At 62.8% G+C, this 26449-nt stretch overlaps 1 protein-coding gene across 1 annotated transcript in view; it reads left to right on the top strand.

The window, feature by feature from the left end:
- LOC144263284 (cullin-9-like) overlaps positions 1–26449 on the top strand; it is a 70054-nt gene that overhangs the window by 18540 nt on the left and 25065 nt on the right. The window contains 20 exon segments of the mRNA XM_077814177.1: positions 1172–1310; positions 6279–6469; positions 7029–7389; positions 7623–7812; positions 9025–9232; positions 9425–9618; positions 9787–10013; positions 10407–10641; positions 11209–11314; positions 11787–12014; positions 13672–13762; positions 13861–14032; positions 14683–14788; positions 16422–16517; positions 17833–18008; positions 22687–22820; positions 22903–23088; positions 23869–23903; positions 23905–23985; positions 25961–26143. Coding sequence (XP_077670303.1) covers positions 1172–1310; positions 6279–6469; positions 7029–7389; positions 7623–7812; positions 9025–9232; positions 9425–9618; positions 9787–10013; positions 10407–10641; positions 11209–11314; positions 11787–12014; positions 13672–13762; positions 13861–14032; positions 14683–14788; positions 16422–16517; positions 17833–18008; positions 22687–22820; positions 22903–23088; positions 23869–23903; positions 23905–23985; positions 25961–26143 — 3339 coding nt within the window.

Below are 26449 nucleotides of genomic sequence, written 5' to 3'. Positions count from 1 at the left end.
TTTAAGAAGTTCCTAGGCTCTGACTCATCCTGCTTTTGTTATCTTTCTTCAGAAGGGTTTTAAGAAGTCTGCAGCCTAGGAGGGCTGATAATGAGTGTGACGAAGGCCCTGTACTTTCAGAGCTGTGCTCAGACTTGTGGACATGATGCCAGCTTTGTCAAAGCACGATCCTGTGCTTGAAAACTTGGCCGGTACTGATCTCTGTTGAGGGCTAAGGCCTTCTCTTGGCTTGAAAGACTCTGCTACGATGGCAGGTTTCAGAGTAACAGCCGTGTTAGTCTGTATTCGCAAAGAGAAAAGGAGGACTTGTGGCACCTTAGAGACTAACCCATTTATTTGAGCATGAGCTTTCGTGAGCTACAGCTCACTTCATCGGATGCATCCGATGGGACAAGCTGGAGAGCGCTGCAGAGCATGTACAGCAGAAAATGTCCCTAGCTGTGCACTTAGCATTAGGTGTACGCGCGCTGTCTCTCACACACAGACACACACACACTCATCTAGTAGACGAGCAGCTTTTAACTTCTATAAGCTGAGGCTGTTTCTACGCTGCAGCTGAGAGCATGCTTCCTGGCACTGGTAGACACATGCACGGCCCCTGCTCTAGCTAGCACTAAAAATAGCAAGGTTGCATGGGCAGTGGCTTAGGCTAGGGGGCCGTGAATGTGCCCAGGAGGCTGGGTGGCTTTGCACTCAGCAGCTAAGCTGAGTTGCTGCCCCACTCTCCCTGGCAATGTTGCTGTTCGTGGTGTCCCGGCTCGAGCAGAGCTGGTGTGAGTCTGTCGACCTGTGCTGGGAAGCTCATTCCCAGCTGCAGCGTGGACATACCCTGAATAACTCAAGAGCAAGGAGTTTCTAAGCAGCACAAGCAAAGCTGGTAGAACTTATGTAAGTAGTCCCTGATGCTGTTTTTAAAAAAGAACTTAGGAAACAGATGCAAAAGAACTTGTTAATGCAGTATTAAGTTTGCCCGTTTAAAATCAGGAAACGCAAAGGTTCCAGTATCAATATTGACTAAGCCATATTGGGTGTCTTGGATACCACGGAATGTGCCCTCGTTTATACAGCTTAGTGGGTGAGATGGGTGGTGGGCATATTCCCTTCTCTATTTATAGAACGTGGGCACTGGGGAAGTGGCAGGTCTGATCACACAGGTCTGTTTCACCCACAGGTTTTGTGGCAATCTACAGGCCGAACTTACTGGGTGCACTGGCACATGGTGGAGATTATTGGTGCTGGAGAGCAGCCTGAAGAAGAAGCTGCCCAGGAAAAGGTATCCAGTCTGACCGAGAACTTGAAACTAACCACAGGTGAGGTTATGTGCACTGTATGTACATGTGCATTCTCTGCCTATTGCTCCCACGTGCTTTGGGGTGCGCTTTGGGGCTGGTCACATTTCCTTTCCAGTATGGAGTGATTTAAATTTCTTCTAGGGATTTTCCTAAAGAGAAAAGTCATTCTGCGTGTTCTGTATGAGGGGTGACAACTTGTCAGTCAGTGATATGACTTAGAGCTGCATGGGACACATGTTCAAATAACAATAGGTGTAAAATGTCATTTAATACATTGATGTTACTCCAGAATATGCACATAAACTCTAGTTAGAATTAAACTGAACTAGCTGCTACAACCAGCATGTTATGATATTTTGGCACTTGCTGAAAATGAAACCACCTGAAATTTGGTCCATATAAAATCAAGAGGAATGAATAAAACAACGTAGGTTCATAAGTTGTAAAAGCACTGATGTGCTTTTTTTGGAGTTTGATAGGCTAAGGTTTTAAAAGCTGTTTAGTAATTTTGGGTGTCTGCATTTCTGGGGGTTCATCTTGAAACACCTTTAAAGGTCTGGTTTTGCAAGCCAGGGTACTCAACAATTTCTGAAAATTACATCCCTTTAAGGTGTCTTAAGTTGAACACCCCAAAATCGAGGCACCTAAAATTTAGTCACTTTTGAAAATCTTTTTCATAGTTCATCTAGTCTGACCTCCTGCGTAACACAGGACCGAGAATTGCCCCAGTAATTCCTGCATCACACCCAACAACTCATTGAACTAAGATGTATCTTTTAGACAGACATCCAGTCTTGATTTAAAGACTCCAAGTGGCAGAGAGTAAGCTGTTTCAGTGGTCAGTCACCCTCTGTGTTAGAAAAGCATGCTTCTATTTCCCATTTGGCTTTTTCCATTACTGACACCCAGCCACTGGACCTTGTGATGTCTCTATCTGTTAAGCTTTGCCTGAACGCCAGCTTGCTTTGGCTTAATTCAAAACTGGTTTAGTTAAACAGCTGCAAACCCCTGTAGGGATGCTCTTATTTCAATTTACACATAGTTTAATTCAGTTTAGCTTATATCTATTCCTAGTCAAGTTAGTTTACCTGAAATAAACCTGGAGTAAGTGTGTCCCCACAGCTTTGGCAATGGTTTAAATACATTTGTTTAAAATCACACCTTTATCCTGTGCAACTCTACATGTAGGCGAGCCCTTCTGTTACCCCGCTCTCCAGTGCTGAGACCTTCTCCCTGCGTAGGAACTTACGGACCATGATTAGGGCTCCTTTTATCCTTCCTTTCAATAAGCTAAATAGATGTAAGGTATGTCTACACTTGCCATTTAAAGTGGAAAAAGTCCCTTTTTTGTGCAAAAACCGTGGGAGCGTCTACACTTGCTAATGACTTTTTGTAGTGAAACTCAGAAGTTTCACCCCAAAAAGAAAACCACCTCCACGAGAGGCATACAGCTCTTACCGGTGATGTTTTTGCGGTGATGTGTAAGTGAAGACTTGTTTTTCCTGTTTACAGAGCTTTTAGCCTCCGGAGGATATCCCGCAGTGCCTAGGTCAGGGGTTCTCAAAGTGGGGGTCGGGACACCTGAGGGGGTCGTGAGGTTATTATGTGGGGGGTCGCGAGCTGTCAGCCTCCACCCCAAACCCCGCTTTGCCTCCAGCATTTATAATGGTGTCAAATATATAAAATAGTGTTTTTAATTTATACGGGGGGGAAAGGGGGGTCGCACTCAGAGGCTTTCTATGTGAAAGGGGTCACCAGTACAAAAATTAGAGAATCACTAGCCTAGGTGACCACTTTGACCAGCCCATCTGCTGCTCCAATGCCAGGTAAACAGACGTCCACCCCTCCTCCTGTAAAGGCTCAGGAAGTTTGAAACTCCCCTTCCTGTTTTCTTGGCAAGTGCTCACTTATCTGGCCAGATGACAACGGCTGCTCCACAGGGCAAACGATCCCCTGCTTGGAGCAATGCTGAGCTCCTGGAGCTGACCAGTGTTTGGAGAGAGGAGGCTGTGCAGGGACCCAGGATGCCCTGCGATCACCCCCCCCCTTCCCTCAAGACCTATCGTCAAAACGGAGAGAGCTGCACTGTGGGATAGCTGCCCTCCTGCTCTGTGCTCATCGGGGATGGAAGCGCTGCAAATGTAAATGCACTCTGACACCTGTGGAAGTGCGTGAGCACACAGACCAGCACTTTACTTTCACACTCCCATGGTTTCACCCGTTCCCTATCACTGGTGAAACTGACAGCGCAAAACCTCTGCAAGTGTAGACATAGCCTAAGCTCTTTAAGAGTCTTGCGTGTTTTCCAGACTGTTGATCATTCTTATGGCTCTTCTCTGACTTCTTTATTTTTGCAACATCCTTCTTAACATGTGAACGCTGGAACTGGACATGGTATTCTAGTAATGCGTCATAGCATTTAAGGGCAGAAGGGAATGACTAGATCATCTAGTCCAGTGGCTCTCAACCTTTCTAGACTACTGGACCCCTTACAGGAGTCTGATTTGCCTTGTGTACCCCCAATTTCACCTCACTTAAAATCGACTTTAGACATAGAAATACAAAAGTGTCACAGCACACTATTACTGAAAAATTGCTGACTTTCTCATTTTTACCACAGACTTATTAAAATAAATCAACTGGAATATAAATATTGTCCTTACATTTCAGTGTATAGTAGATTGAGCTGTATAAACAAGTCATTGTATGAAATTTTTGCTTGTACTGACTTTGCTAGAGCTTTTTCTGTAGCCTGTTGTAAAACTAGGCAAATATCTAGATGAGTAGATGTAACCCCTGGAAGACCTCTGCGTTCACCCGGCTGAGAACCACTGCTCTAGTCTGACCTCCTGTGTAACACAGGCCAGAGAATTTCACCAAGTTGACCCCAATATTGAGTTTAATAGATTAGGTTTGGCTAAAGCAACTTCTAGAAAGGGATCTCATCTTGCTTTGAAGAGATAGAAAATCCACCACTTCCCTTGGTAGTATGATCATCCTCACTGTTCAAAATCTGGGCCTTACTTCTAATCTGAATTTGTCTGGCTTCAGCTTCCAGACGGTGGTTCTTGTTCTGCCTTTCTCTGTGGGATTAAAGAGCCCTTTAGTACACGGTATTTTGTCCCCATGGAGGTATTTATACACCACAATTGAGTCACCCCGCAGTCTCCTTTTTGATCAGCTAAACAGACTGAGCGCTTTAAGTCTCTCACTGTGAGGCATTTTCTCCAAGCCTCTTGTTTTTATGGCTCTTCTCTGTCCCCTGTCCAATTTTTCAACCTTCTTTTTAAAACGTGGACCCCAGAACTGGACGCCATATTCCAGCATCAGTCTCAGTAGGGCTGTATATGGAGTCAAATCACATCCCCGCTCCTGTTCCCTCCTCTCCAGTTTATACCTCTTGGGGTCGCATTAGCCCTTTTTGGAGCTCACCTTGAGTTGTTGGTCCACTGTGACCCCTAAATCCTTTTCAAAGGGGCTCTGTGGGGAAAAAAACAGCATGTGGTCACGTAATTAAAGACTGTGTCGTAATGCAAACACACAAGGTGGCTGAGTGAAGGTTGCACTCGTGTTTCCTAACTTCTGAGTGCTTGGCTTTATGATATGTTCTTTCAGTGTAGTTTTGTTGGGTGTAAATTGCTAGGTTTTTAAACCTAGATTGAAAGGTAAGCTGCAAATGCTATTCAGTCTCCTCTAGAATTCACAACTTTGAAAGGGAATTGTTTTGATTTTTAGGTGCTTAATAAAAGATTTACATTGTTATTAATTATTCATAGTATCCAGTGCCTAGGAGCCCAGCTGAGGGGGACCAGTTTTGTCATGATGGTTGCCACAGGGTCTAAGCCTTGTCTATACACACAGGTCGTACTGCTTTAACTATACTGACAGAGTTAAATTGCTATGATCCCTGGCGTGGATGCAGTTATACCAGGATAAACATGTGTATACCGATATGGCTTATTCCTGCCTGGGAAGAGGACCACGCTATACCAGTATAAGCCACACTTATACCAGTATAATAGTCTAAACTATATTGGTAGAAATCACCCCCAGTATAAAATCTGGGCCTAAATCAGGCCTACACAAAACTAAGATCTCTGAGTACTCAAACTCCAAGCCACATCTGCTCACTACTGTGACTCTGAGCTCAGGACCCTCAACCCAGTTAATACAACAATGAACAAATGGGGCCTTTTACGGTTGCCGTTTTGGTGTGCGTGAAATCTCTCTACCTAGGTACTTGTAGGGCCCCGGGACTAGTTTCTGAGCACCAAAAGCATGTGCTTCTACTGAGCAAATGTTTGTTCTATTCAGGTCCTTCTTTATTTTTCAATCCTCACTGGTGTTCTCTGCTCCCCCTAGTGGAGCACAGCCTGCTGTTAAGATGCTGCTTACTCCCTTCTTCCAGATGTTAGGGAGGCTGTTAAGTAAGACTTAGCCCTGATCTCCACAGGACCCGCTAGAAGTCCTCCATTTCCAGCCCCCTTTCCTTTGTTGACAGTCCTGTAGACAATGGTCAGTCTTTGTGATGGTGTTGTGTCCCAAAAATGACAATTGTGACTGTAATAATTCTCCCCTTGCTACGCCACGCCGGCCACCTGGCGTCTGTGGATTGAACTGAGCAGCTGGCTCTGACTAGCAAGCTCAGATTTCAGTTGGTTTAAATGGAAATCCTTCTATTTATAATCACTGCTGGAGCGCCCCTCTCCATCGCTTCGCGTCTCTAAGCAGGAAGGTGATGGTTGGTCCTGCAGCCACCTAGTGTTCTCTGCTCTTGCTTCATGCGCTCGCTCTGTTTGCCAGTAGATGGCAGGCTGGGAATCCGGCCATCCTGTTGAGACTGAATTCCCTTTGAATCCTGGCCTTTGGCTGCCTGGCTAGTCCAGGCCAGCTGTCCCCTCCTGGCTCAGGTGGCGTTGCAGCAGGATAACCGTCTTTCTGAGACGCTCAGGGTTAGTCTCTCTGCCTTGCTGTGCTCCCCTGCAGTGACCCAGACGTTTTACTGCAAGCCCCTTGGAGGGCTGTACTCCCTGCCCTACCTGATGGACCGGCTGAGCGAGGACTCCGAGGCCCTGAGCCGGGCCGAGTGGTGGGAGCTGCTCTTCTTCGTGAAGAAGCTAGAACCGCACGAGCAGCAGGAGATCGCCCAGGTCATCTGGCAGCACCAGGAGGAGCAGGTGTGGGACAGGGGTGGTGCAGGGGAGAGAGAAGGACCTGGGAGGAATAGGGAACTGGAAGGTGAGAGATACCATGGAGCGCAGTGGGAGAACAGATGAGAGGGGAGATGGAAGTGGATGGGGGCAGCAGGGATGGAGTGGAACAGGGAACTGGGGAGCCTTGGGAAGAGCGGGGCAAACTGGGAGGGGAGATTGAACTGGGGGAGTAAGAGGGAATGGTGGGGGTGCAGGTGAGGGGAGGACCAAGGAGTGTGGATGGAACAGAGGGAGGGAACAAAAGAGGAGACCAGCTCAGCCCAGGTAGAGAAACTCTGTCCAACAGACTCTGGATGGGCAGGTCACAGGCATGGGGAGATGCTGTCAGCAGCCACTGAGACATCGATCTGGGACAAGAGAATTGGACTTGTTTTGGTTCTGGCTGGCCTGGGGATATCGCAGTTGGACTAGCCCGGTGTGGGCTCGGTTCCGGCTGGCCTGGGGACCTCCCTGTGTCGGCTCAGTTCCGGCTGGCCTGGGGACATCGGGCTGCTGAGAATTAACCCAGGCCCTGCATTTCCAGCTGTCGGAGCTGGACGAAGAAGCCCTGATCCAGCTGTCGGTACCGGTGGAGCTGGCCCAGCAAGTGCTGCGGGTGCTGAGCAAGCAGTGCCAGGGCTGCACCCTGAGTGACCTGCACAACTCCCATGTCTACAGCAAGTACTTCCTCCGCCCAGGGGGGGCGCAGCCGGGCGGCCTGGGGCTGGACGCAGCCCCCTCGGAGTGCGCCGAATCCCTGGTGTCCAAGAAACCAAAGAAAGACCCTCCTGCTGCCAAAGTGCCTGCCCCAGCCCCCCCGGAGAAATCCGACTGCCAGCTGTTCACCGAGCTGCTGCGAGCGGAGGGGCTAGCCTGCCCGGAGATGGCAGAGGAGAAAGCCAAGGGTACGTGCCGGCCGGGGAAGGAGCCGTGTGCGGCAGTGGCTGGGTGCTGGGCTCTAGCTGAAGCGGGTCCCTGCTGGCTAAGGGGGGTCTGGGCAGGGGAGACCCAGCGATTGGCTCGGGGAGAGGTTGGGAAGAGGGGCGATCCGTGGGGGGTGGGGAAGCGCCGTGGGGAGGGGCTGGCTGGAGGGCTCGTGGGGCAGCCTCGGGTTGACGGGTGTTATGGTCCCGGCCAGTGTTGTGCAGCGCGAAGGGGTCGGGGAAGAAGAGCTCGTTGGAGCGGATTGCAGAGGTGGTGGAACTGATCCAGAGGTCCAGCTCCGAGGTGGGGCTGCAGCTAGCTGGGCTCAGGTTCATTATCAAGACTCTGGAGGAGGAGGCTGGGCGAGAGCGGCAGGTCATCAAACCTGAGGGACTCACCATCAGGTCAGTTCTCTGGTGGGTCCTCTGGGCGCGCCCAGACCTGGAGATGGCAGGCCCGTGCCTCCCTGGAGAGACGGGGCAGGAAAACCAGCTGCTCCTGTCTGCAGGGGCCGGCTGCTGGCCAGTGTCTGTCTTTGGCGCGGGCATTACCCCTGGGTGATGTTTCTATTAGAATAGAGCCAGGGGATGCCAGTCGTGAGTAGATGTGCTCACGATCCTGGCTCCAGACGCTTATGGTCTAGCTACAGCAACGTACAAAGGATTTGGGCAGGAGGGCGACAGATACACGTCACCGGTTGTACAGCCAGCAGGGACCATTGTGGTTGGCTGGTCTGATCCTGTGCGTCGCACAGGCCAGAGAGCGTCACCCAGTGACTCCTGCACAGGTCTGAAGTCTCCTGGGAAAGTGGCACCATGGAGCCCCGTCAGTGGTGGGTGAGCTGCAGGGTGGGCTTCAGGCAGATGGCCCCTCCCAGCGTAGCGACCGCAAGCGTTGGAAGACTTGCCCCATCCCTGGGACGCTGTTCCCATGGCCGGTCACCCTCCCTGGTAAACAGGTCTCTGATTTCCCGTTTGAGCTTCTCCATGGCTCTCCTCCCCCTCTGCCTGCTGGACCCAAGAGCCCCCATGTCAGCAGCGTTCTACCTGGGCAGGTGCCTACAGACTGCGAGTAGGTGTCCTCTCCCTTCATCCGAGGAGCTGCCAGGATCCAGCTTCCTTAGTCACTTGCTGTGAGGCTGGTTTTCCAGCCCTGGGTACTTGTAGCTCATTTCTGACCCCTGTCCGGTTTCCCAATAGCTTGTGTGGACACCTGGCGACCAAGGGGTGACTTGTTCATGATGTGCAAGGACCTTCCTGGGGGGAAAACGTAAGCACTAATGGGCCCGTTAGTCTAGCAGAGATGGGCAGAACCAGAACCGGTGGCTGGAGCTGAAGCCAGACACGTGCCTGTGAGATGTAAGGCCCAGATATTTACCAGGGAGGGTGATGAGCTGGAACAAACTTCCAGGGCAGGGGTGGATTCTGCACCTCTGGATAGCTGGAAATCAAAGCTGGCTGCCCTGCTGGGACTCCTGTGACAGCTTGGGGAGTGGGAGGCCCATGGGGGGCCGGGGGATCTGGTTTCTGGACCAGAGCTGACCTGGAGCCACGCAGCAGGTCAGTCCCCGGTTGCCCAAGCCCGGCTCCTGAGCCGCCCGCCGTTGCTCCCCGCAGGGAGAAGCTGGTGAAGATGCTGGTGGAACTGCTCACCAACCAGGTGAAGGAGAAGCTGCTGGCGGTACTGGCTCTGCGGCTGCTGTGTGTGCTGATGGCCAAGTACGACTGGCGCGTGCTCTTCGCCACGGAGGGCGGGGTGCGTGCCGTGCTGGCCTGCATGCAGGAGTACGCCCCCTCGGCGCTGGTCCAGCAGGCCGGCCTGGCGGTGAGTGCAGCTCATGGGGCAGGTGGGGGCTGTCGTGGGCTCGGGGGTGGGGCATGCCGGGATCGTGGGTGGGAGAGGGCGGGGACCGGGTGGCCAGTGCCGGGATCCCAGGGGGCATTGGCAGCCTTGTGGTCTCGGCCTGGGGCTGGCGCTGCCAGCTCTCCGCCCTGACCGGCTCCCCTGGCCTCCCAGGCGCTGAAGGTGCTGGTGGGCGCCGGGACCTGCGAGCCGCTGGGTGCCAGCGAGAAGCCCTGTCCCCTGAACCACGCCGATGCCCAGGTGATGTGGGAGATCTTCGCCAGCATCGGCTCCGCCTCCAGCAAGGACTCGGACAGCCTGCTCTGCGCCCTCCCTGCCGCCATCCGCACCATGCAGGGCACCGCTGGGTATGGGGGCTGAGCGGGGTCATTGCTGTGGGGCAGCTCTCTGGAGGCTCTGGGGGTGCCTGGCGGGAGGGCCCCTGGCTGGCAGGAGATGCCATTGCCCCACAGACCCGTTGGGGAGGAGCAGCGGCTGGTGCCCGCGGGCACTCACCCTGGCGCTCTGCCCCGCAGGGCCTCATCGGCCGTGCAGAACGGCCTGCTGGTGGCCAGCATGCTGATCGACAGCCACCGGGGCCTGGCCGAGCAGCTGGCGAGCTGTGACATCCACTCGGCGCTGCAGAGCTGCTGCCAGGGCGGCCAGGACCCCGCCGCCCCCAGCCACGCCAACGAGACGCTGGCCCAGATCGCGCTCAGCCGCCTGGCGGAGCACAAGCTCCCCATGAACCTGGAGACGACAGGTATGGACCCTCTTGCCCCCGCCACAGCCCCTGTCTGAGGATGTGGGGATAGCAGGTACAGAGGTCCTTGCTCCCCACCCAGCCCCTGTCTGAGAGCTGGGGGATGCAGGTATGGAGCCCACCCCACCCCCACAGCCCCTGCCCCCCCAACCCCACCTACAAGCCTGGGGACAGCTCGTACGCAGCGCTGCCCTACGTACAGAGCTCCCTCCCCCATCCCGCCTGTCTGAGAGCCTGGGGACGGTAGGTACGGAGCCCCTGCCCCCCACCCACAGCCCCGTCTGAGAGCCTGGGGACGGGGGTACAGGGCACCTGGCGCCCCAGCGAGCGTGCAGCCGGCGGCATGCAGTGCCCTGCCCCAGCCCCGGCCCCACGGCGCTCTCCCTGTGGCAGAGGCGGGCTCAGCCCTGGATCTGAAGGACGTGGACGTGCAGACGCTGCTGGGCCGCCTGCAGGAGGGCAGCCTCTCCAAGGAGCTGGTGCTGGCCCTGGAGCGCTGCCTCTGCGAGGAGGCCGGCCCCGAGAGCGAGGGGGCCGAGGCCCTGCGGGACCGCCAGCACTTCCTGCTGCTGCTGCGCAGCCTGGAGCAGCTGGGGGCCGAGAAGGCCGTGCAGCTGGGGATCCTCCGGTGAGTGCAGGGTGCGGCCGGGTCCTCGGTGACACGGGGGGGAGGGGGTGACCTTTGCCAGGGATCCTCGGGTGACACTGGGCGAGGGGGGCAGCCGGGGATCCTCGGGTGTCACCGGGTGTCGGGGACCTTGGCCGGGGATCCATACGCTGTACTGCGAGAGTGTGGCTGGGATGTCCCAGATGGGAATGGGAGCCAGCACGGGGGCGTGTCTGTTTGGGGCTGTCCTGGGGGTGGATTGAGGCAGGGTTTGTTGGCACTGTGCTGGGGGGCGTTGGTTGGGGCTGTCCTGGGGCTGGAAGTGGCTGTTTCTGGGGGGTCAGGGTTGGTTGGGGCTGTCCCAAGGTGTGTGTATGTGTGGTCAGTTGGGGTGTCCCGAGGTGGGGGTGGGGGCTGTCCCAAGGCAGTGGGGAGGGCTGGGATGAGAGGCTGTCATGGGAGGCGGGGGCAGGCATGGCAGTGAAGGTGGCTTGTGTGGCCAGAGGGCCGGGCACACGGGGGGGCTCGGGGCACTGGCAGCCGCTGGCCTCTCCCCTCAGGCCCCACCTTCCCCCTTCTCTTGTGCAGGATTTTGAACAAGCTCCTGGACAGTTACCAGGAGGAGGAGCTGCCCTGGCACGAATGCATCGAGCCCTGTCTGTCCTCCATGAGCGCCCCCAGCAACGAGCGGGAGGTGAGGAGCCACGGGGGGACCAGCTTACCTGTTGGGGGTGGGGAATCCGGGAGCAGGAGGCGGGGGCGGGGAGGGGCTCCTAGCTCAGCCCCAGTTATGGGCTCGCGGCAGGAATTGCTGGTGAAGTCTCTGCCCGGTGCCTTGGCTCATAACAGCCCTGATCTGCCGCAGGCCTGCCCCGGGGAAGATGGACCTGTGCCCCCTGGCATCACCCCTTTACCCAGCGCCCCCCAGCCAGAGCTGGGGCCTCTCTCTGTTCTGTCCGTGCCGTGCCTGGAGACTCCAGCCCAGGCACGGCAGGAGCTGAGAGCTGCCCTGCCCCAGGCGGCCGGGGGCGGAGGGGACTGGCCCAGGGAGAGCGGGGACTCGCCACAGCCCCCTGGCGGGTCAGTGGCAGAGGCGGGACTAGAAGCAGGTCTCCTGGCCCCCAGGCCGGTGCCCCAACCCCCAGTCCGCGCTGCTCCCTCTGCAGGTCGTGCAGGAGTTCGTTCGCTTCCTCCACCGCCTGGCCACTGCCACCAAGGACTGTGCCGTGGTGATGTGCCGTCTGGGCACCAAGGAGGCCCTGTCCAAAGCCCTGGACAAGCACAACTCCAACCTGCTGCTGGGGCCGGAGCTGCGGGACCTGGTGACCGACTGTGAGAAGTACGCCAGCCTCTATCAGAAGCTGACGACCAGCATCCTGGCCGGCTGCATCCAGGTGAGCCGGGGCACGTGCGCGGTGTGGGGTGTGTGTCCTGACCCCGTCCAGGTGAGCAGGGGTTCTGCCATGGGGGAGGCCTCCCCCCACCGCCTGGGGCGGTCTGCCTGGTGGGTGGGAGGAACCTCTGCAGCATGCCGGGGCGCTGATCTGGGTCGAGACCACCCGGGAGTCCCAGGCGCTGGCCCTCCCTGAAGGGAGGGGAGGGAGGAGGGCAGGTTGTTTGTCTGTGGGGAGGGGTTGGTGGTCTTTGCAGAGGTTGGTCTGGCGGGAGGGAGGGTGTGACTTTCCTCCAGGTGCAGCCTGGACTGCTGAGTCCCCTTAGCTCTCCTGCCTGGGGTGCCTTTTACACCGCTTTGCTGGGAACAGCGACCCGTCCAGGCTCTGCTCGCTCCCAGCCCCCAGGATGCAGCTGAGTACGTGAGGCTGTGCCCAGCTGTCCATGTGTTAAGTAGAGGGTAACACCCGTAGAGCCCCATCCCCAGCCTTGCTCCCCTCCTGCACTGCGCCCAGCCCTCCCGGACAGCGGAAGCTCCTCACTAGTCATTCCAGCCCTGGGAGGGGTTACGGGCCCGCCTTTCTCGTCTCGGGTAGAGGTTTCCCAAACACGTCAGTCAAACACACTGGCTTAGGCAGAACCACGAAAGAAGTTTATTAACCAGAGAAGGGTGGATTTTAAGTGATCACAGGTGGGAAGGCATAACAGTCGGAATTGGTCATAAAAGGATAAACACGCCAGCGAATTCCTAAACTGTACCAGGACTAATAGGTGTAAAAGCAAAAGAGGGAATTTTTCTCACCAGCAGCTGTGATACGTTTCACAGGCTGCGTCTTTTCCCAGCCTGGGACCGCTCCCCCCTTTGTTCAGTTCCTTGTGCGTCGTCATTGTCATGAGCGGAGACGGATGGAGGAGAGGGGTGGCTAGGGACGTTTTCCCCACTTCTTATCCTCCCGCCCTTTGTGCTGGAAAAATCCTTGCTGGGTCCTGGGGTCGGGCAGTGCTGTTGTGTATGTGAGCTCCAAACTGCCCTCATGATGAATGGTAACTTTCTTGTTTCCCTTCCCTTCCCTTCCCTCCCCCAGCCCCTGCTGGTGAATGTCTGATGTAGTATGTAATGGCTCTTTGGTACTTTGCTGGCGTGCTAGGGTGTCTTTGTCTCTGAAAAATTAGTTTGTGGGCATTACCCAAAACAGTACCATAGTTCAGTAACAGTCATGCAGTAAAATCTCATAGCTTTACACACAGTGTTGTTACACACATCTTAACAGCACAATGATGTTCAGCAGTTTATGAATCTTCAGATGATACCTCACAAGGCTTACTTTGTACAGAATATAACATAACCATATAAAAGTGGTGAACATGGAGTACAGGGTGTCACAGAGGTTGGTGGTATCTGGAAGGGGTGACCAGGGAGTGGTCTGCAGGCAGGGGGAGGGGTTGGTGGTCTCTGGAAGGGGGTGGGCAGGGAGGGGATAGCCATGGGGGGAGTGGCCGTGGGGCAGAGGCTCTCTCTGGACCCAGTTCACTCAGCTTCCCCCACCCCACCTGTGGGGCTGCATTCCTTGGGGGCTGGTTGCTGCCCAGAGTCCAGCAATCGGGCAGTGGCGAAGGGGTGCTCCCCCCATTGACGCTTTGCGCCCCCCTCTCTTCCAGATGGTGCTGGGTCAGATTGAGGAGCACAGACGGAGTCACCAGCCCATCAACATCCCCTTCTTCGACGTCTTCCTGCGCAACCTCTGCCAGGGTCAGTGCTGGGGCGGTCGTGCGGGGCCCCTCTTCCCCAGCTGTGCCCCGCCCAGGTGGCCCCTCAGGTCCCTTCAGCGCTGTCCCCTCTCCCTGCAGGCTCCAGCGTGGAAGTGAAGGAGGACAAGTGCTGGGAGAAGCTGGAGGTTTCCTCTAACCCCCACCGAGCCAACAAGCTGACGGACAGGAACCCCAAGACCTACTGGGAGTCCAACGGCAGCACCGGCTCGCACTACATCAACATCTACATGCACCGCGGCGTGGTGGTCAGGTGGGACGGGGGCTGTGGGTACTGGCCCCCCGGGGCGGGGGTGTGGCTCTGTGTGCCGGGTGGCAAAGAGCGTGTCCCAGTGGTGGGGGAGGGATCAGGTAGCCATGGGAGGGGGTTGGACCAGGGTAACGATTTGGCGAGGAGTGGCAAGGTGCCCGGGGTGGCAAAGGGGTGTTCCCGGGGATGGGGGTGGGATCAGGTGGGTAGGGGGGTGGCTGGCTGCCCAGGGAGTCGAAGGGGTGTCCTGGGGATGGAGGTGGGATCAGGTGGACAGGGCAGGTAACAATTTGGCGAGGGGTAGCTGGGTGCCCGAGGCGGCACAGGGGGACTGCACATGCCGGTTCCCTGGCTCAGGCTGGGGTGGGTTCCCTTTCCAGTAGCCAGCCATGCAGGGACTTGTCTGTGTCCCCGGGCGCCATGCTCCCTGCTGGAATGGCTGGAGGCGCTGTGGGCCCAGAGCCATGAAGCGCCAGGTGCAGCCCCCCAGGAGCTGGGCCGGGGGGCTCAGGGGCTCCCGTTAGGACCGGTGGCCATGTGAGGCTCTGAGCCTGCTGGCGGACATGCCCCTTGGGATGGGAACCCTAGGCTCAGGCTGGAGCACAACCCCAGAAATGGGCCAGTGCTGATGCTGTGGCTCTCCCTGGCTGCAGGCAGATGAGCCTGGTGGTGGCCAGCGAGGATTCCAGCTACATGCCAGCCCGGATCGTGGTCATGGGAGGAGAGAACCCGGCCAGCATCAGCACCGAGCTCAATACAGTGAGTGTGGCCCAGGCCACCCCGGACAGAAAAGGGGGAGCTGCAGGGAATGGGGGTCCTGTGGCTTGGGGGCTCCCTAGCAGGGCGGGTGCAGGCTGAGAGCTTCGCACCTGCCAGCGCCCATCTCTGCCATTCAGTGGAGCTGGGGCAGTCCGGCCCAGGCTGCGGGGGGGACGACTGCCGTGGAATTGGGAGGCAGCCAGCACCCGAGGCGCAGGGAGTCGCCAGCCCCAGGCCTATAGGCCCTATCCTGGCGGGCACGTCACCAGCGCTCTCCTAGGAGGGGAGGAGCAGGGCAGGGCCCTGAGCTTAGGGTCCGTCTCCAGTGCTGGCCAGGATCAGCTGCTCCAGTGGGAGGATCAAGACACGGCAGTGACCAAGTCCCGGCTTCCCCTCCTGTCCTGCTCCTCATCCGCCCCATGCAGGCCTGGCACAGCCTGCCGTGTCCTAGCTGCTCCCGTTTCTGCTGCTAGACCCTCCCACCCTCTGCTTCCCCAGACCCGAGTGCGCTGCCCTGGGAAACCTCTCCCCAGAACCCAGCGGCGCTGTCTGGGCCGGGCAGTCTGCCTAGCTTAGGGTGTACCAGGGTCTCCGCTGCCCGGGGGCTGTAGAGCAGAAGAGGGACCGAGAGGAGCAGGGGAGCCGCCTTCTGGCCCCTGGGGCAGCACTGAGTCCCAGGAGGTCAGTGGGGTGGGCAGAGCAGAGAGGCAGCCCTGCGCGTTCCCAGTGGGAGCAGCATGTACACCGTGCCAGCAGCCAGCCGGCTGTGTGGGGCGCTGGGCCTGTGCTGGCAGTGACGGTGCTGATGCCAGCTCTCGGCACGGCTGGTCTGTTCCTTCAAGCCGTGGCTCCTGGGGGCTGGCGATTCCTTGAGAATCCTGCCTGTCGCTTCCCAAGCGAGGCTCCCCCCCGCCCCGCTGCAGAGAAAAGCTGGAAATTGGGACGCCCCCCACCCCCAGCTCCAAACCGGTGGATGAGCCTGATCTGGGCGCTGGGAGTGGGGCGTGACGCTGGCTCAGTAGCACCACTCGGGCTGGGAGCCCAAGGGGCGCAGCGGGAGATCTGCGTCTCTCTCGGGCGCCTCTGGCACTAGGTGCTGGGTGCCCGCAGGGCTCGCTGGGCCGCTGGTCGGTGGCTGTCAGCCAGTTCCCGTGCCCGGCGACACCCCTCGATCCCCGTTGGCTGTGGTCTCTGCGGCTGCTCCTGGCGGGTTGACGGCAGCTCCTGAGCACGGTGGAGCTCCCAGGGGCTGGTCTCCCAGTGGCCGTGCCGGGAGGGGGCAGCAGGAAGTGGTGGAGAGGGCTGGCGCGTCTCGCTGCTCCAGCAGAGCCATGGTTTCTCTGATCTGCCCAGGTGTGGCTGGGCGGGGCCCTGGGGCTGCCTCGTGGAGCAGCAGAGGCTTTGCTGGCTAGTCCAACCCCCACTGGGAAGCCGCCACTTAGGTCCCAGCTGCTGGTCATCTCCTCGCCCCATCCCTTTGGGGCCCATGTTCCTGCACGCCGCTAACCCCACGGCTTTGCCTCACGTGGCTCTGGGGGCTGGGCCTGGACAACACTCCTGCGGGGCGGGGTGGGATCTCTCACAGCCTCGCCATTTCCATGTCTGAGGGATGCGGCTCTCCCTGCCTCCCCAGGTGACTGTCATGCCCTCGGCCAGCAGAGTGATCCTCCTGGAGAACCTGACCCGCTTCTGGCCCATCATCCAAATCAAGATCAAGCGCTGCCAGCAGGTGGGTGTACTGGCGGGCCCCCTGTGATGAGTTCGGTCACAGAGACCCCCTTGGGACTGTCCCCTGATGTGCTGAAATTACCTTTGAGCCCCTTTTCCCTGCCAGCTTGGGACTCCAGAACCCTGCCTTGTTGAGCCAGACACACTAGCCTGCTGCAACACAGACCCAGGGTCTGGGCCACTCCTCCAAAGCTTCAGGCTTTAACTGAAAACCACGCATCAGGTACTCCTGTCTCCAGCACTCAGATGTCCAGCTCCCAATGGGATGGAAACCCCGAATGAATCCGTTTTACTCTGTATAAAGCTTATACAGGGTAAACTCATAAATTGTCCGCTCTTTGCATCACTGATAGAGAGATATGTACGGCTGTTTGCTCCCCCAGGTATTAATCACTTACTCTGGGTTTATCAATTAACAAAAGTGATTTTATTAAGTATAAAAAGTAGGATTTAAGTACTAATACATTAAGCCTAATACATTAAGAAACTGATTACAGGTAATATCTCATCCTCAGAGGTGTTCCAATAAGCTTCTTTCACAGACTAGACTCCTTCCTTGTCTGGGCCCAGTCCTTTCCCCGGTACAGTCCTTGTTAATTCCAGCAGACATCTTAGGTGATAACTAGGGGTTTTTTTGTGACTGGCAGCCCCTTTTGTCCTGCTCCACCCCCTTTCTAGCTTTGGCACAAGGCGGGAATCTTTTGTCTCTCTGGGTCCCCACCCCTCCTTCTAAATGGAAAAGCAACAGATTTAAGATGGATTCCAGTATCCTGTGACATGGTCACATGTCACTGTAAGACCCCGAGTCTCCATTCCCCATGGGCTGGCCCACAGGTACGCGGGAAGGTTTGCAGGTAAATAAACCATTTACAACCAATTGTCCTGGTCAGTGGGAGTCATCACGATTCTAAACCACCATTAATGGCCCACAGCTTTGCATAATTACAGTAGGACCTCAGAGTTATACTTCATATTTCTAGCTTCAGATACATGAATGATACGTGCATACAAGTAGGAGGAACATAGTCAGTAGGTTATAATCTTTGTTATGATACCTTACAAGAGACCTTTTGCATAAGGCATATCCCAGTTACATCATAGTCACACTGACAAGCATATTTCCATAAAGCACCTGGTGTGCAACATCACAGCCCTGTCCCTGTGTGCAGCCGAGCCGGTCCCTGGCCTCCCTCACCCCCCGCAGGGGCTCTACGGGCCGCCAGAGGCCTGGCCCAGGGGCACCCCGTGGGAGTCGCTCGGTCAGCTCCGGGCCTGGCGGGCCCACGTCTAACCAGGGAGGTTTGTGCCCTCTGCAGGGTGGTATTGACACGCGGGTGCGTGGCATCGAGATCCTGGGGCCCAAGCCCACCTTCTGGCCCATCTTCAAGGAGCAGCTGTGCCGGCGGACCTGCCTGTTCTACACTACCCAGGCGCACACGTGGTGCCAGGAGATCGCGGACGAGCTCACGCAGCTGCTGCAGCTCTTCAACAGGTGAGGCCTGTCCCCGGGGTGCCCCACAGCGCTGCCCAGAGCCCCGGGCAGGGCCCTGCCCCTTGGGTCTGTGCCCGGCGTCCTCCCCGAGCGCTGCCCAGAGCCCCGGGCAGGGCCCTGCCCTGTGTGTCTGTGCCCGGCGTCCTCCCCGAGCGCTGCCCAGAGCCCCGGGCAGGGCCCCTGCCCTGTGTGTCTGTGCCCGGCGTCCTCCCCGAGCGCTGCCCAGAGCCCCGGGCAGGGCCCTGCCCTGTGTGTCTGTGCCCGGCGTCCTCCCCGAGCGCTGCCCAGAGCCCCGGGCAGGGCCCTGCCCTGTGTGTCTGTGCCCGGCGTCCTCCCCGAGCGCTGCCCAGAGCCCCGGGCAGGGCCCTGCCCTGTGTGTCTGTGCCCGGCGTCCTCCCCGAGCGCTGCCCAGAGCCCCGGGCAGGGCCCTGCCCTGTGTGTCTGTGCCCGGCGTCCCCCCCGAGCGCTGCCCAGAGCCCCGGGCAGGGCCCTGCCCTGTGTGTCTGTGCCCGGCGTCCTCCCCGAGCGCTGCCCAGAGCCCCGGGCAGGGCCCTGCCCTGTGTGTCTGTGCCCGGCGTCCTCCCCGAGCGCTGCCCAGAGCCCCGGGCAGGGCCCTGCCCTGTGTGTCTGTGCCCGGCGTCCTCCCCGAGCGCTGCCCAGAGCCCCGGGCAGGGCCCTGCCCCTTGGGTCTGTGCCCGGCGTCCTCCCCGAGCGCTGCCCAGAGCCCCGGGCAGGGCCCTGCCCCTTGGGTCTGTGCCCGGCGTCCTCCCCGAGCGCTGCCCAGAGCCCCGGGCAGGGCCCTGCCCCTTGGGTCTGTGCCCGGCGTCCTCCCCGAGCGCTGCCCAGAGCCCCGGGCAGGGCCCTGCCCCTTGGGTCTGTGCCCGGCGTCCTCCCCGAGCACTGCCCAGAGCCCCGGGCAGGGCCCTGCCCTGTGTGTCTGTGCCCGGGGTCCTCCCCGAGCACTGCCCAGAGCCCCGGGCAGGGCCCTGCCCCTTGGGTCTGTGCCCGGCATCCTCCCCCGAGCGCTGCCCAGAGCCCCGGGCAGGGCCCTGCCCTGTGTGTCTGTGCCCGGCGTCCTCCCCGAGCGCTGCCCAGAGCCCCGGGCAGGGCCCTGCCCCTTGGGTCTGTGCCCGGCGTCCTCCCCGAGCGCTGCCCAGAGCCCCGGGCAGGGCCCTGCCCTGTGTGTCTGTGCCCGGCGTCCTCCCCGAGCGCTGCCCAGAGCCCCCGGGCAGGGCCCTGCCCTGTGTGTCTGTGCCCGGCGTCCTCCCCGAGCACTGCCCAGAGCCCCGGGCAGGGCCCTGCCCCTTGGGTCTGTGCCCGGCGTCCTCCCCGAGCGCTGCCCAGAGCCCCGGGCAGGGCCCTGCCCTGTGTGTCTGTGCCCGGCGTCCTCCCCGAGCACTGCCCAGAGCCCCGGGCAGGGCCTTGCCCCTTGGGTCTGTGCCCGGCGTCCTCCCCGAGCACTGCCCAGAGCCCCGGGCAGGGCCCTGCCCCTTGGGTCTGTGCCCGGCGTCCTCCCCGAGCGCTGCCCAGAGCCCCGGGCAGGGCCCTGCCCTGTGTGTCTGTGCCCGGCGTCCTCCCCGAGCGCTGCCCAGAGCCCCGGGCAGGGCCCTGCCCCTTGGGTCTGTGCCCGGCGTCCTCCCCGAGCGCTGCCCAGAGCCCCGGGCAGGGCCCTGCCCCTTGGGTCTGTGCCCGGCGTCCTCCCCGAGCGCTGCTCAGAGCCCCGGGCAGGGCCTTGCCCCTTGGGTCTGTGCCCGGCGTCCTCCCCGAGCGCTGCCCAGAGCCCCGGGCAGGGCCCTGCCCCTTGGGTCTGTGCCCGGCGTCCTCCCCGAGCGCTGCCCAGAGCCCCGGGCAGGGCCCTGCCCCTTGGGTCTGTGCCCGGCGTCCTCCCCGAGCGCTGCCCAGAGCCCCGGGCAGGGCCCTGCCCCTTGGGTCTGTGCCCGGCGTCCTCCCCGAGCGCTGCCCAGAGCCCCGGGCAGGGCCCTGCCCCTTGGGTCTGTGCCCGGCGTCCTCCCCGAGCGCTGCCCAGAGCCCCGGGCAGGGCCCTGCCCCTTGGGTCTGTGCCCGGCGTCCTCCCCGAGCGCTGCCCAGAGCCCCGGGCAGGGGCCCTGCCCTGTGTGTCTGTGCCCGGCGTCCTCCCCGAGCACTGCCCAGAGCCCCGGGCAGGGCCTTGCCCCTTGGGTCTGTGCCCGGGGTCCTCCCCGAGCACTGCCCAGAGCCCCGGGCAGGGCCCTGCCCTGTGTGTCTGTGCCCGGCGTCCTCCCCGAGCGCTGCCCAGAGCCCCGGGCAGGGCCCTGCCCTGTGTGTCTGTGCCCGGCGTCCTCCCCGAGCGCTGCCCAGAGCCCCGGGCAGGGCCCTGCCCTGTGTGTCTGTGCCCGGCGTCCTCCCCGGGCGCTGCCCAGAGCCCCGGGCAGGGCCCTGCCCTGTGTGTCTGTGCCCGGCGTCCTCCCCGAGCGCTGCCCAGAGCCCCGGGCAGGGCCCTGCCCCTTGGGTCTGTGCCCGGCGTCCTCCCCGAGCGCTGCCCAGAGCCCCGGGCAGGGCCCTGCCCCTTGGGTCTGTGCCCGGCGTCCTCCCCGAGCGCTGCCCAGAGCCCCGGGCAGGGCCCTGCCCCTTGGGTCTGTGCCCGGCGTCCTCCCCGAGCGCTGCCCAGAGCCCCGGGCAGGGCCCTGCCCCTTGGGTCTGTGCCCGGCGTCCTCCCCGAGCACTGCCCAGAGCCCCGGGCAGGGCCCTGCCCTGTGTGTCTGTGCCCGGCGTCCTCCCCGAGCACTGCCCAGAGCCCCGGGCAGTGCCCTGCCCTGTGTGTCTGTGCCCGGCGTCCTCCCCCGAGCGCTGCCCAGAGCCCCGGGCAGGGCCCTGCCCTGTGTGTCTGTGCCCGGCGTCCTCCCCGAGCGCTGCCCAGAGCCCCGGGCAGGGCCCTGCCCTGTGTGTCTGTGCCCGGCGTCCTCCCCGAGCGCTGCCCAGAGCCCCGGGCAGGGCCCTGCCCTGTGTGTCTGTGCCCGGCGTCCTCCCCGAGCACTGCCCAGAGCCCCGGGCAGGGCCCTGCCCTGTGTGTCTGTGCCCGGCGTCCTCCCCGAGCGCTGCCCAGAGCCCCGGGCAGGGCCCTGCCCTGTGTGTCTGTGCCCGGCGTCCTCCCCGAGCACTGCCCAGAGCCCCGGGCAGGGCCCTGCCCCTTGGGTCTGTGCCCGGCGTCCTCCCCGAGCGCTGCCCAGAGCCCCGGGCAGGGCCCTGCCCTGTGTGTCTGTGCCCGGCGTCCTCCCCGAGCGCTGCCCAGAGCCCCGGGCAGGGCCCTGCCCCTTGGGTCTGTGCCCGGCGTCCTCCCCGAGCGCTGCCCAGAGCCCCGGGCAGGGCCCTGCCCCTTGGGTCTGTGCCCGGCGTCCTCCCCGAGCACTGCCCAGAGCCCCGGGCAGGGCCCTGCCCCTTGGGTCTGTGCCCGGCGTCCTCCCCGAGCACTGCCCAGAGCCCCGGGAAGGGCCCTGCCCTGTGTGTCTGTGCCCGGCGTCCTCCCCGAGCGCTGCCCAGAGCCCCGGGCAGGGCCCTGCCCTGTGTGTCTGTGCCCGGCGTCCTCCCCGAGCGCTGCCCAGAGCCCCGGGCAGGGCCCTGCCCTGTGTGTCTGTGCCCGGCGTCCTCCCCGAGCGCTGCCCAGAGCCCCGGGCAGGGCCCTGCCCTGTGTGTCTGTGCCCGGCGTCCTCCCCGAGCACTGCCCAGAGCCCCGGGCAGGGCCCTGCCCTGTGTGTCTGTGCCCGGCGTCCTCCCCGAGCGCTGCCCAGAGCCCCGGGCAGGGCCCTGCCCCTTGGGTCTGTGCCCAGCGTCCTCCCCGAGCACTGCCCAGAGCCCCGGGCAGGGCCCTGCCCCTTGGGTCTGTGCCCGGCGTCCTCCCCGAGCACTGCCCAGAGCCCCGGGCAGGGCCCTGCCCTGTGTGTCTGTGCCCGGCGTCCTCCCCGAGCACTGCCCAGAGCCCCGGGCAGGGCCCTGCCCTGTGTGTCTGTGCCCGGCGTCCTCCCCGAGCGCTGCCCAGAGCCCCGGGCAGGGCCCTGCCCTGTGTGTCTGTGCCCGGCGTCCTCCCCGAGCGCTGCCCAGAGCCCCGGGCAGGGCCCTGCCCTGTGTGTCTGTGCCCGGCGTCCTCCCCGAGCGCTGCCCAGAGCCCCGGGCAGGGCCCTGCCCCTTGGGTCTGTGCCCGGCGTCCTCCCCGAGCACTGCCCAGAGCCCCGGGCAGGGCCCTGCCCTGTGTGTCTGTGCCCGGCGTCCTCCCCGAGCGCTGCCCAGAGCCCCGGGCAGGGCCCTGCCCCTTGGGTCTGTGCCCGGCGTCCTCCCCGAGCACTGCCCAGAGCCCCGGGCAGGGCCCTGCCCTGTGTGTCTGTGCCCGGCGTCCTCCCCGAGCACTGCCCAGAGCCCCGGGCAGGGCCCTGCCCCTTGGGTCTGTGCCCGGCGTCCTCCCCGAGCACTGCCCAGAGCCCCGGGCAGGGCCTTGCCCCTTGGGTCTGTGCCCGGGGTCCCCCCATGGGCAGTGCCCTGCCCTGAGTGTGGCTGTACCTGGGGCTGTACCCCTCTTCTCCCTCCAGCGCTGGCCATGGCCCTTGGCAGTGCCCTGCCCTGTGTGTCTGTACCCAGGATCTGCCCGCCCTGCGCTGGCAAGGCCCCAGGGCCCTGCCAGTGACCGGTGCGGGTGTCTCTGCTGTTGCAGGCTGAACTGCGCCCTGCGGCACGAGCAGGTGTTCGCCGATCGCTTCCTTCCCGATGACGAGGCGGCCCAGGCTCTGGGCAGGACCTGCTGGGAGGCCCTAATCAATCCCTTGGTGCAGAGCATCACCAGCCCAGGTACCGTTTCCCCCTGCCCGGTTCCCTGCTGCCCCCAGCCTGCCCGGCCCGACTGGCTCAGCCTCCCCCTCCGGCCTTGCAGATCCCAGCGGCGTCAGCCCCCTGGCCTGGCTCCTGAGCGAGTACCTGGAGAACCTGGAGACGGCCCGACGGGCCAAGAGCCGCGCCACCATCTTCAATTCCCGCGTGCGGCGCCTGAGCCACCTGCTGGTGCACGTGGACCCCGGCAGCCCGGAGCCCGAGGAGCTGAGAGCCCCGGTCAAAGCCAGTAAGGGCCCCTCCCCCGGCGGGGCTTTGGGGCCGGGCAGGGAGTGGGCCGGGTCCCAGGGTGGGGCTAGGGGAGGAGGCCCTGGGGTGCTGCCCGAGGCTGAGTGGGGAGGGGGGTCCCTCCGGGTAAGGACTCTCCGGGCTGCCTTTGACACGTCCTGCTGCCAGGGCCGGGCACTGGTGCTGCAGCTCGGCGCGACCCTGTGTGTGCCTGGCGCCCGCAGGCGGGGTGACGTGGGAGAGGGCTCTGTGGGGCTGGCGGGCAGCCCCTGGGCCTGGCGCGGCAGAGGCTGGTCCTCAAGGCCCTGGGCGGCTGGCTCAGCGGAGCCGGCTGGGTGTAGGAGGCAGAGATGTGGGGGCCTAGCCCAGCCCTCAGATCCGTGGGTCTGGTGCCCACAGGCAGAGCCGGCAGGGGCCAGCCCTGTTGTAGGGGGGCAGGATCCTGGCCGGGGGTGGCTACTCGGCTGCCCCGGGGTCTGCACACCAGGGTGCCCGGGACTGGCTGGCTGCTGTGCGCCCTGAGCTCCAGGCTTGGCCCCTGCAGCCCCCGCACACACACACACTCAGTGACCATGTGGGGCTGAGCCGGGCCCATGTGGGCAGGGGGCTCCCAGCCACCCCTGCCAACTGCCAGCGAGCTGCCCTCTCCGTGGGAGCGCTGGGAGGGTTGGGCCCAGCCCACGCCCCACAGGCAGCTTTGGGGTGGGGGAGGCTGCTCGTGCTGGTGCTGCCCCCGCCCTGCCCCCCGGGCGTTGCCCTCACGTCGGCTCCCCCTTGGCAGATGGGAAGAACGGGAAGAACAAGGAGACGAGCTCCGGGGGCCGCCAAGGTGTCGGGGAAGAAGCCCAGCAGCCTTACGGGGATTACGCAGTGCTGGAGGGGCGTGGTGCAGCAGCAGGTGGGGGGGGGGTGACGGGGGAGGGGGGCTGGTGCAGCAGCCGGTGGGGGGGGTGATGGGGGAGGGGGGCTGGTGCAGCAGCCGGTGGGGGGGGTGATGGGGGCGGGGGGCTGGTGCAGCAGCCGGTGTGCGGGGGGGCGATGGGGGAGGGGGGCTGGTGCAGGAGCCGGGCGACGGGGGAGGGGGGCTGGTGCAGCAGCCGGGCGACGGGGGAGGGGGGCTGGTGCAGCAGCCGGGCGACGGGGGAGGGGGGCTGGTGCAGCAAGCCGGTGTGCGGGGGGGGCGACGGGGGAGGGGGGCTGGTGCAGCAGCAGGTGTGCGGGGGGCGACGGGGGAGGGGGCTGGTGCAGCAGCAGGTGTGCGGGGGGCGACGGGGGAGGGGGGCTGGTGCAGCAGCAGGTGTGCGGGGGGGCGACGGGGGAGGGGGGCTGGTGCAGCAGCTGGTGTGCGGGGGGGCGACGGGGGAGGGGGGCTGGTGCAGCAGCTGGTGTGCGGGGGGCGACGGGGGAGGGGGGGCTGGTGCAGCAGCAGGTGTGCGGGGGCGACGGGGGAGGGGGCTGGTGCAGCAGCAGGTGTGCGGGGGGCGACGGGGGAGGGGGCTGGTGCAGCAGCAGGTGTGCGGGGGGCGACGGGGGAGGGGGGCTGGTGCAGCAGCAGGTGTGCGGGGGGCGACGGGGGAGGGGGCTGGTGCAGCAGCAGGTGTGCGGGGGGGCGACGGGGGAGGGGGGGCTGGTGCAGCAGCAGGTGTGCGGGGGGCGACGGGGGAGGGGGGCTGGTGCAGCAGCTGGTGTGCGGGGGGCGACGGGGGAGGGGGGGCTGGTGCAGCAGCTGGTGTGCGGGGGGCGACGGGGGAGGGGGGCTGGTGCAGCAGCAGGTGTGCGGGGGGGCGACGGAGGGGGGCTGGTGCAGCAGCAGGTGTGCGGGGGGGCGACGGGGGAGGGGGGCTGGTGCAGCAGCAGGTGTGAGGGGGGTGAGGTGCAGCAGCAGGTGTGCGGGGGGGCGACGGGGGAGGGGGGTGAGGTGCAGCAGCAGGTGTGCGGGGGGCGACGGGGGAGGGGGCTGGTGCAGCAGCAGGTGTGTGGGGGGTGAGGTGCAGCAGCAGGTGTGCGGGGGGCGACAGGGGAGGGGGGTGAGGTGCAGCAGCAGGTGTGCGGGGGGCGACAGGGGAGGGGGGGTGAGGTGCAGCAGCAGGTGTGTGGGGGGTGAGGTGCAGCAGCAGGTGTGCGGGGGGCGACAGGGGAGGGGGCTGGTGCAGCAGCAGGTGTGTGGGGGGTGAGGTGCAGCAGCAGGTGTGCGGGGGGGCGACAGGGGGAGGGGGCTGGTGCAGCAGCAGGTGTGCGGGGGGCGACGGGGGAGGGGGCTGGTGCAGGCAGCAGGTGTGGGGGGAGGGGGCTGGTGCAGCAGCAGGGTGTGTGGGGGGTGAGGTGCAGCAGCAGGTGTGCGGGGGGGCGACGGGGGAGGGGGCTGGTGCAGCAGCAGGTGTGTGGGGGGTGAGGTGCAGCAGCAGGGGTGAGGGGGAGCATTGGGCTGTGTGTATCTGCTGCCCGTCCCCCCACCCCACCCTGTGTGGGGGGAGCAGGGCCCCGTCCACCTCTGTCTCTGCGGCTCCTGCCCCAGGCCCATGAAGCCCTTGGGACACTAGATGCGAAGGGCCCTCCCCATGCCTGGGCCCATCCTGTCCCCCTGGGACCCTCCCCACCCTCGGGGCTGCCCCCATGCCCGGCCTACCCTCTACCCCCTGTGGCTGGTCAGCCCATCCCCCCGGGGCCACTCCCTGTGTCTGTCATGTCCCATCCCCCCCCCCGCACACCCATCCTGCCCCCCACAGACACCCCAGCCTGTCCCCTCCCGGCGCTCAGTCCAGCCTGGACCCCCTTGGGTCCCTCCCCACGCCCGTCCCGGCCTGTACTCCCCCCAAGGCTCCCTCAGGGCCCTCCCCGCCGGCCTGTAACCGTGGGCTGCCTGCCCCGCACAGGTGAAGCGGTTCCTGGAGTCGTCGTGGCAGGGGCCGGACTTCGTGGAGCGGTACTGCCGTCTCTACCTGGGCCTGCGCCGCGCCATGGAGGAGCTGTTCGGGCAGCAGACGGCCTTCACGCTGGCCCTGCGGCAGGGCTTCTCCGGGGGCCTGCTGCAGCTCTCCTTCCTGACGGCCATGCACGTGAGTGGGGGGGCTGCCGTGGGGCTGGTCTGGCCCTGGGGCACGAGCCTGGGGCCCAGCAGAGCTGCCAGGCTGGTCGGCCTGGTGCCAGGTGTGAGGGGGCCCAGGTGCATGGGGGTCTCTGCCAGTTACCCCTGCTGTATTCAGGCCGTTTAGTCCGCTCCTGCTCCAACAGCCCTGGGCCCTGAGAGGGAGCGAGCCCCTCGCGCCCCCTTGCCCACGGCCCAGACATGCAGCTCCCACAGCCCACCTCCCCCATTCTGCCTCCCTGTCTCCACGGGTGGGGTGACCCCTGGGAATGACCCA

This window comes from Eretmochelys imbricata, chromosome 3 (assembly GCF_965152235.1).
Source record: "Eretmochelys imbricata isolate rEreImb1 chromosome 3, rEreImb1.hap1, whole genome shotgun sequence".
Classification (NCBI taxonomy): Eukaryota; Metazoa; Chordata; order Testudines; family Cheloniidae; genus Eretmochelys; species Eretmochelys imbricata.
Note: the sequence above shows the minus strand (reverse complement) of the source record. Positions and strands in the feature narration are given on the sequence as shown.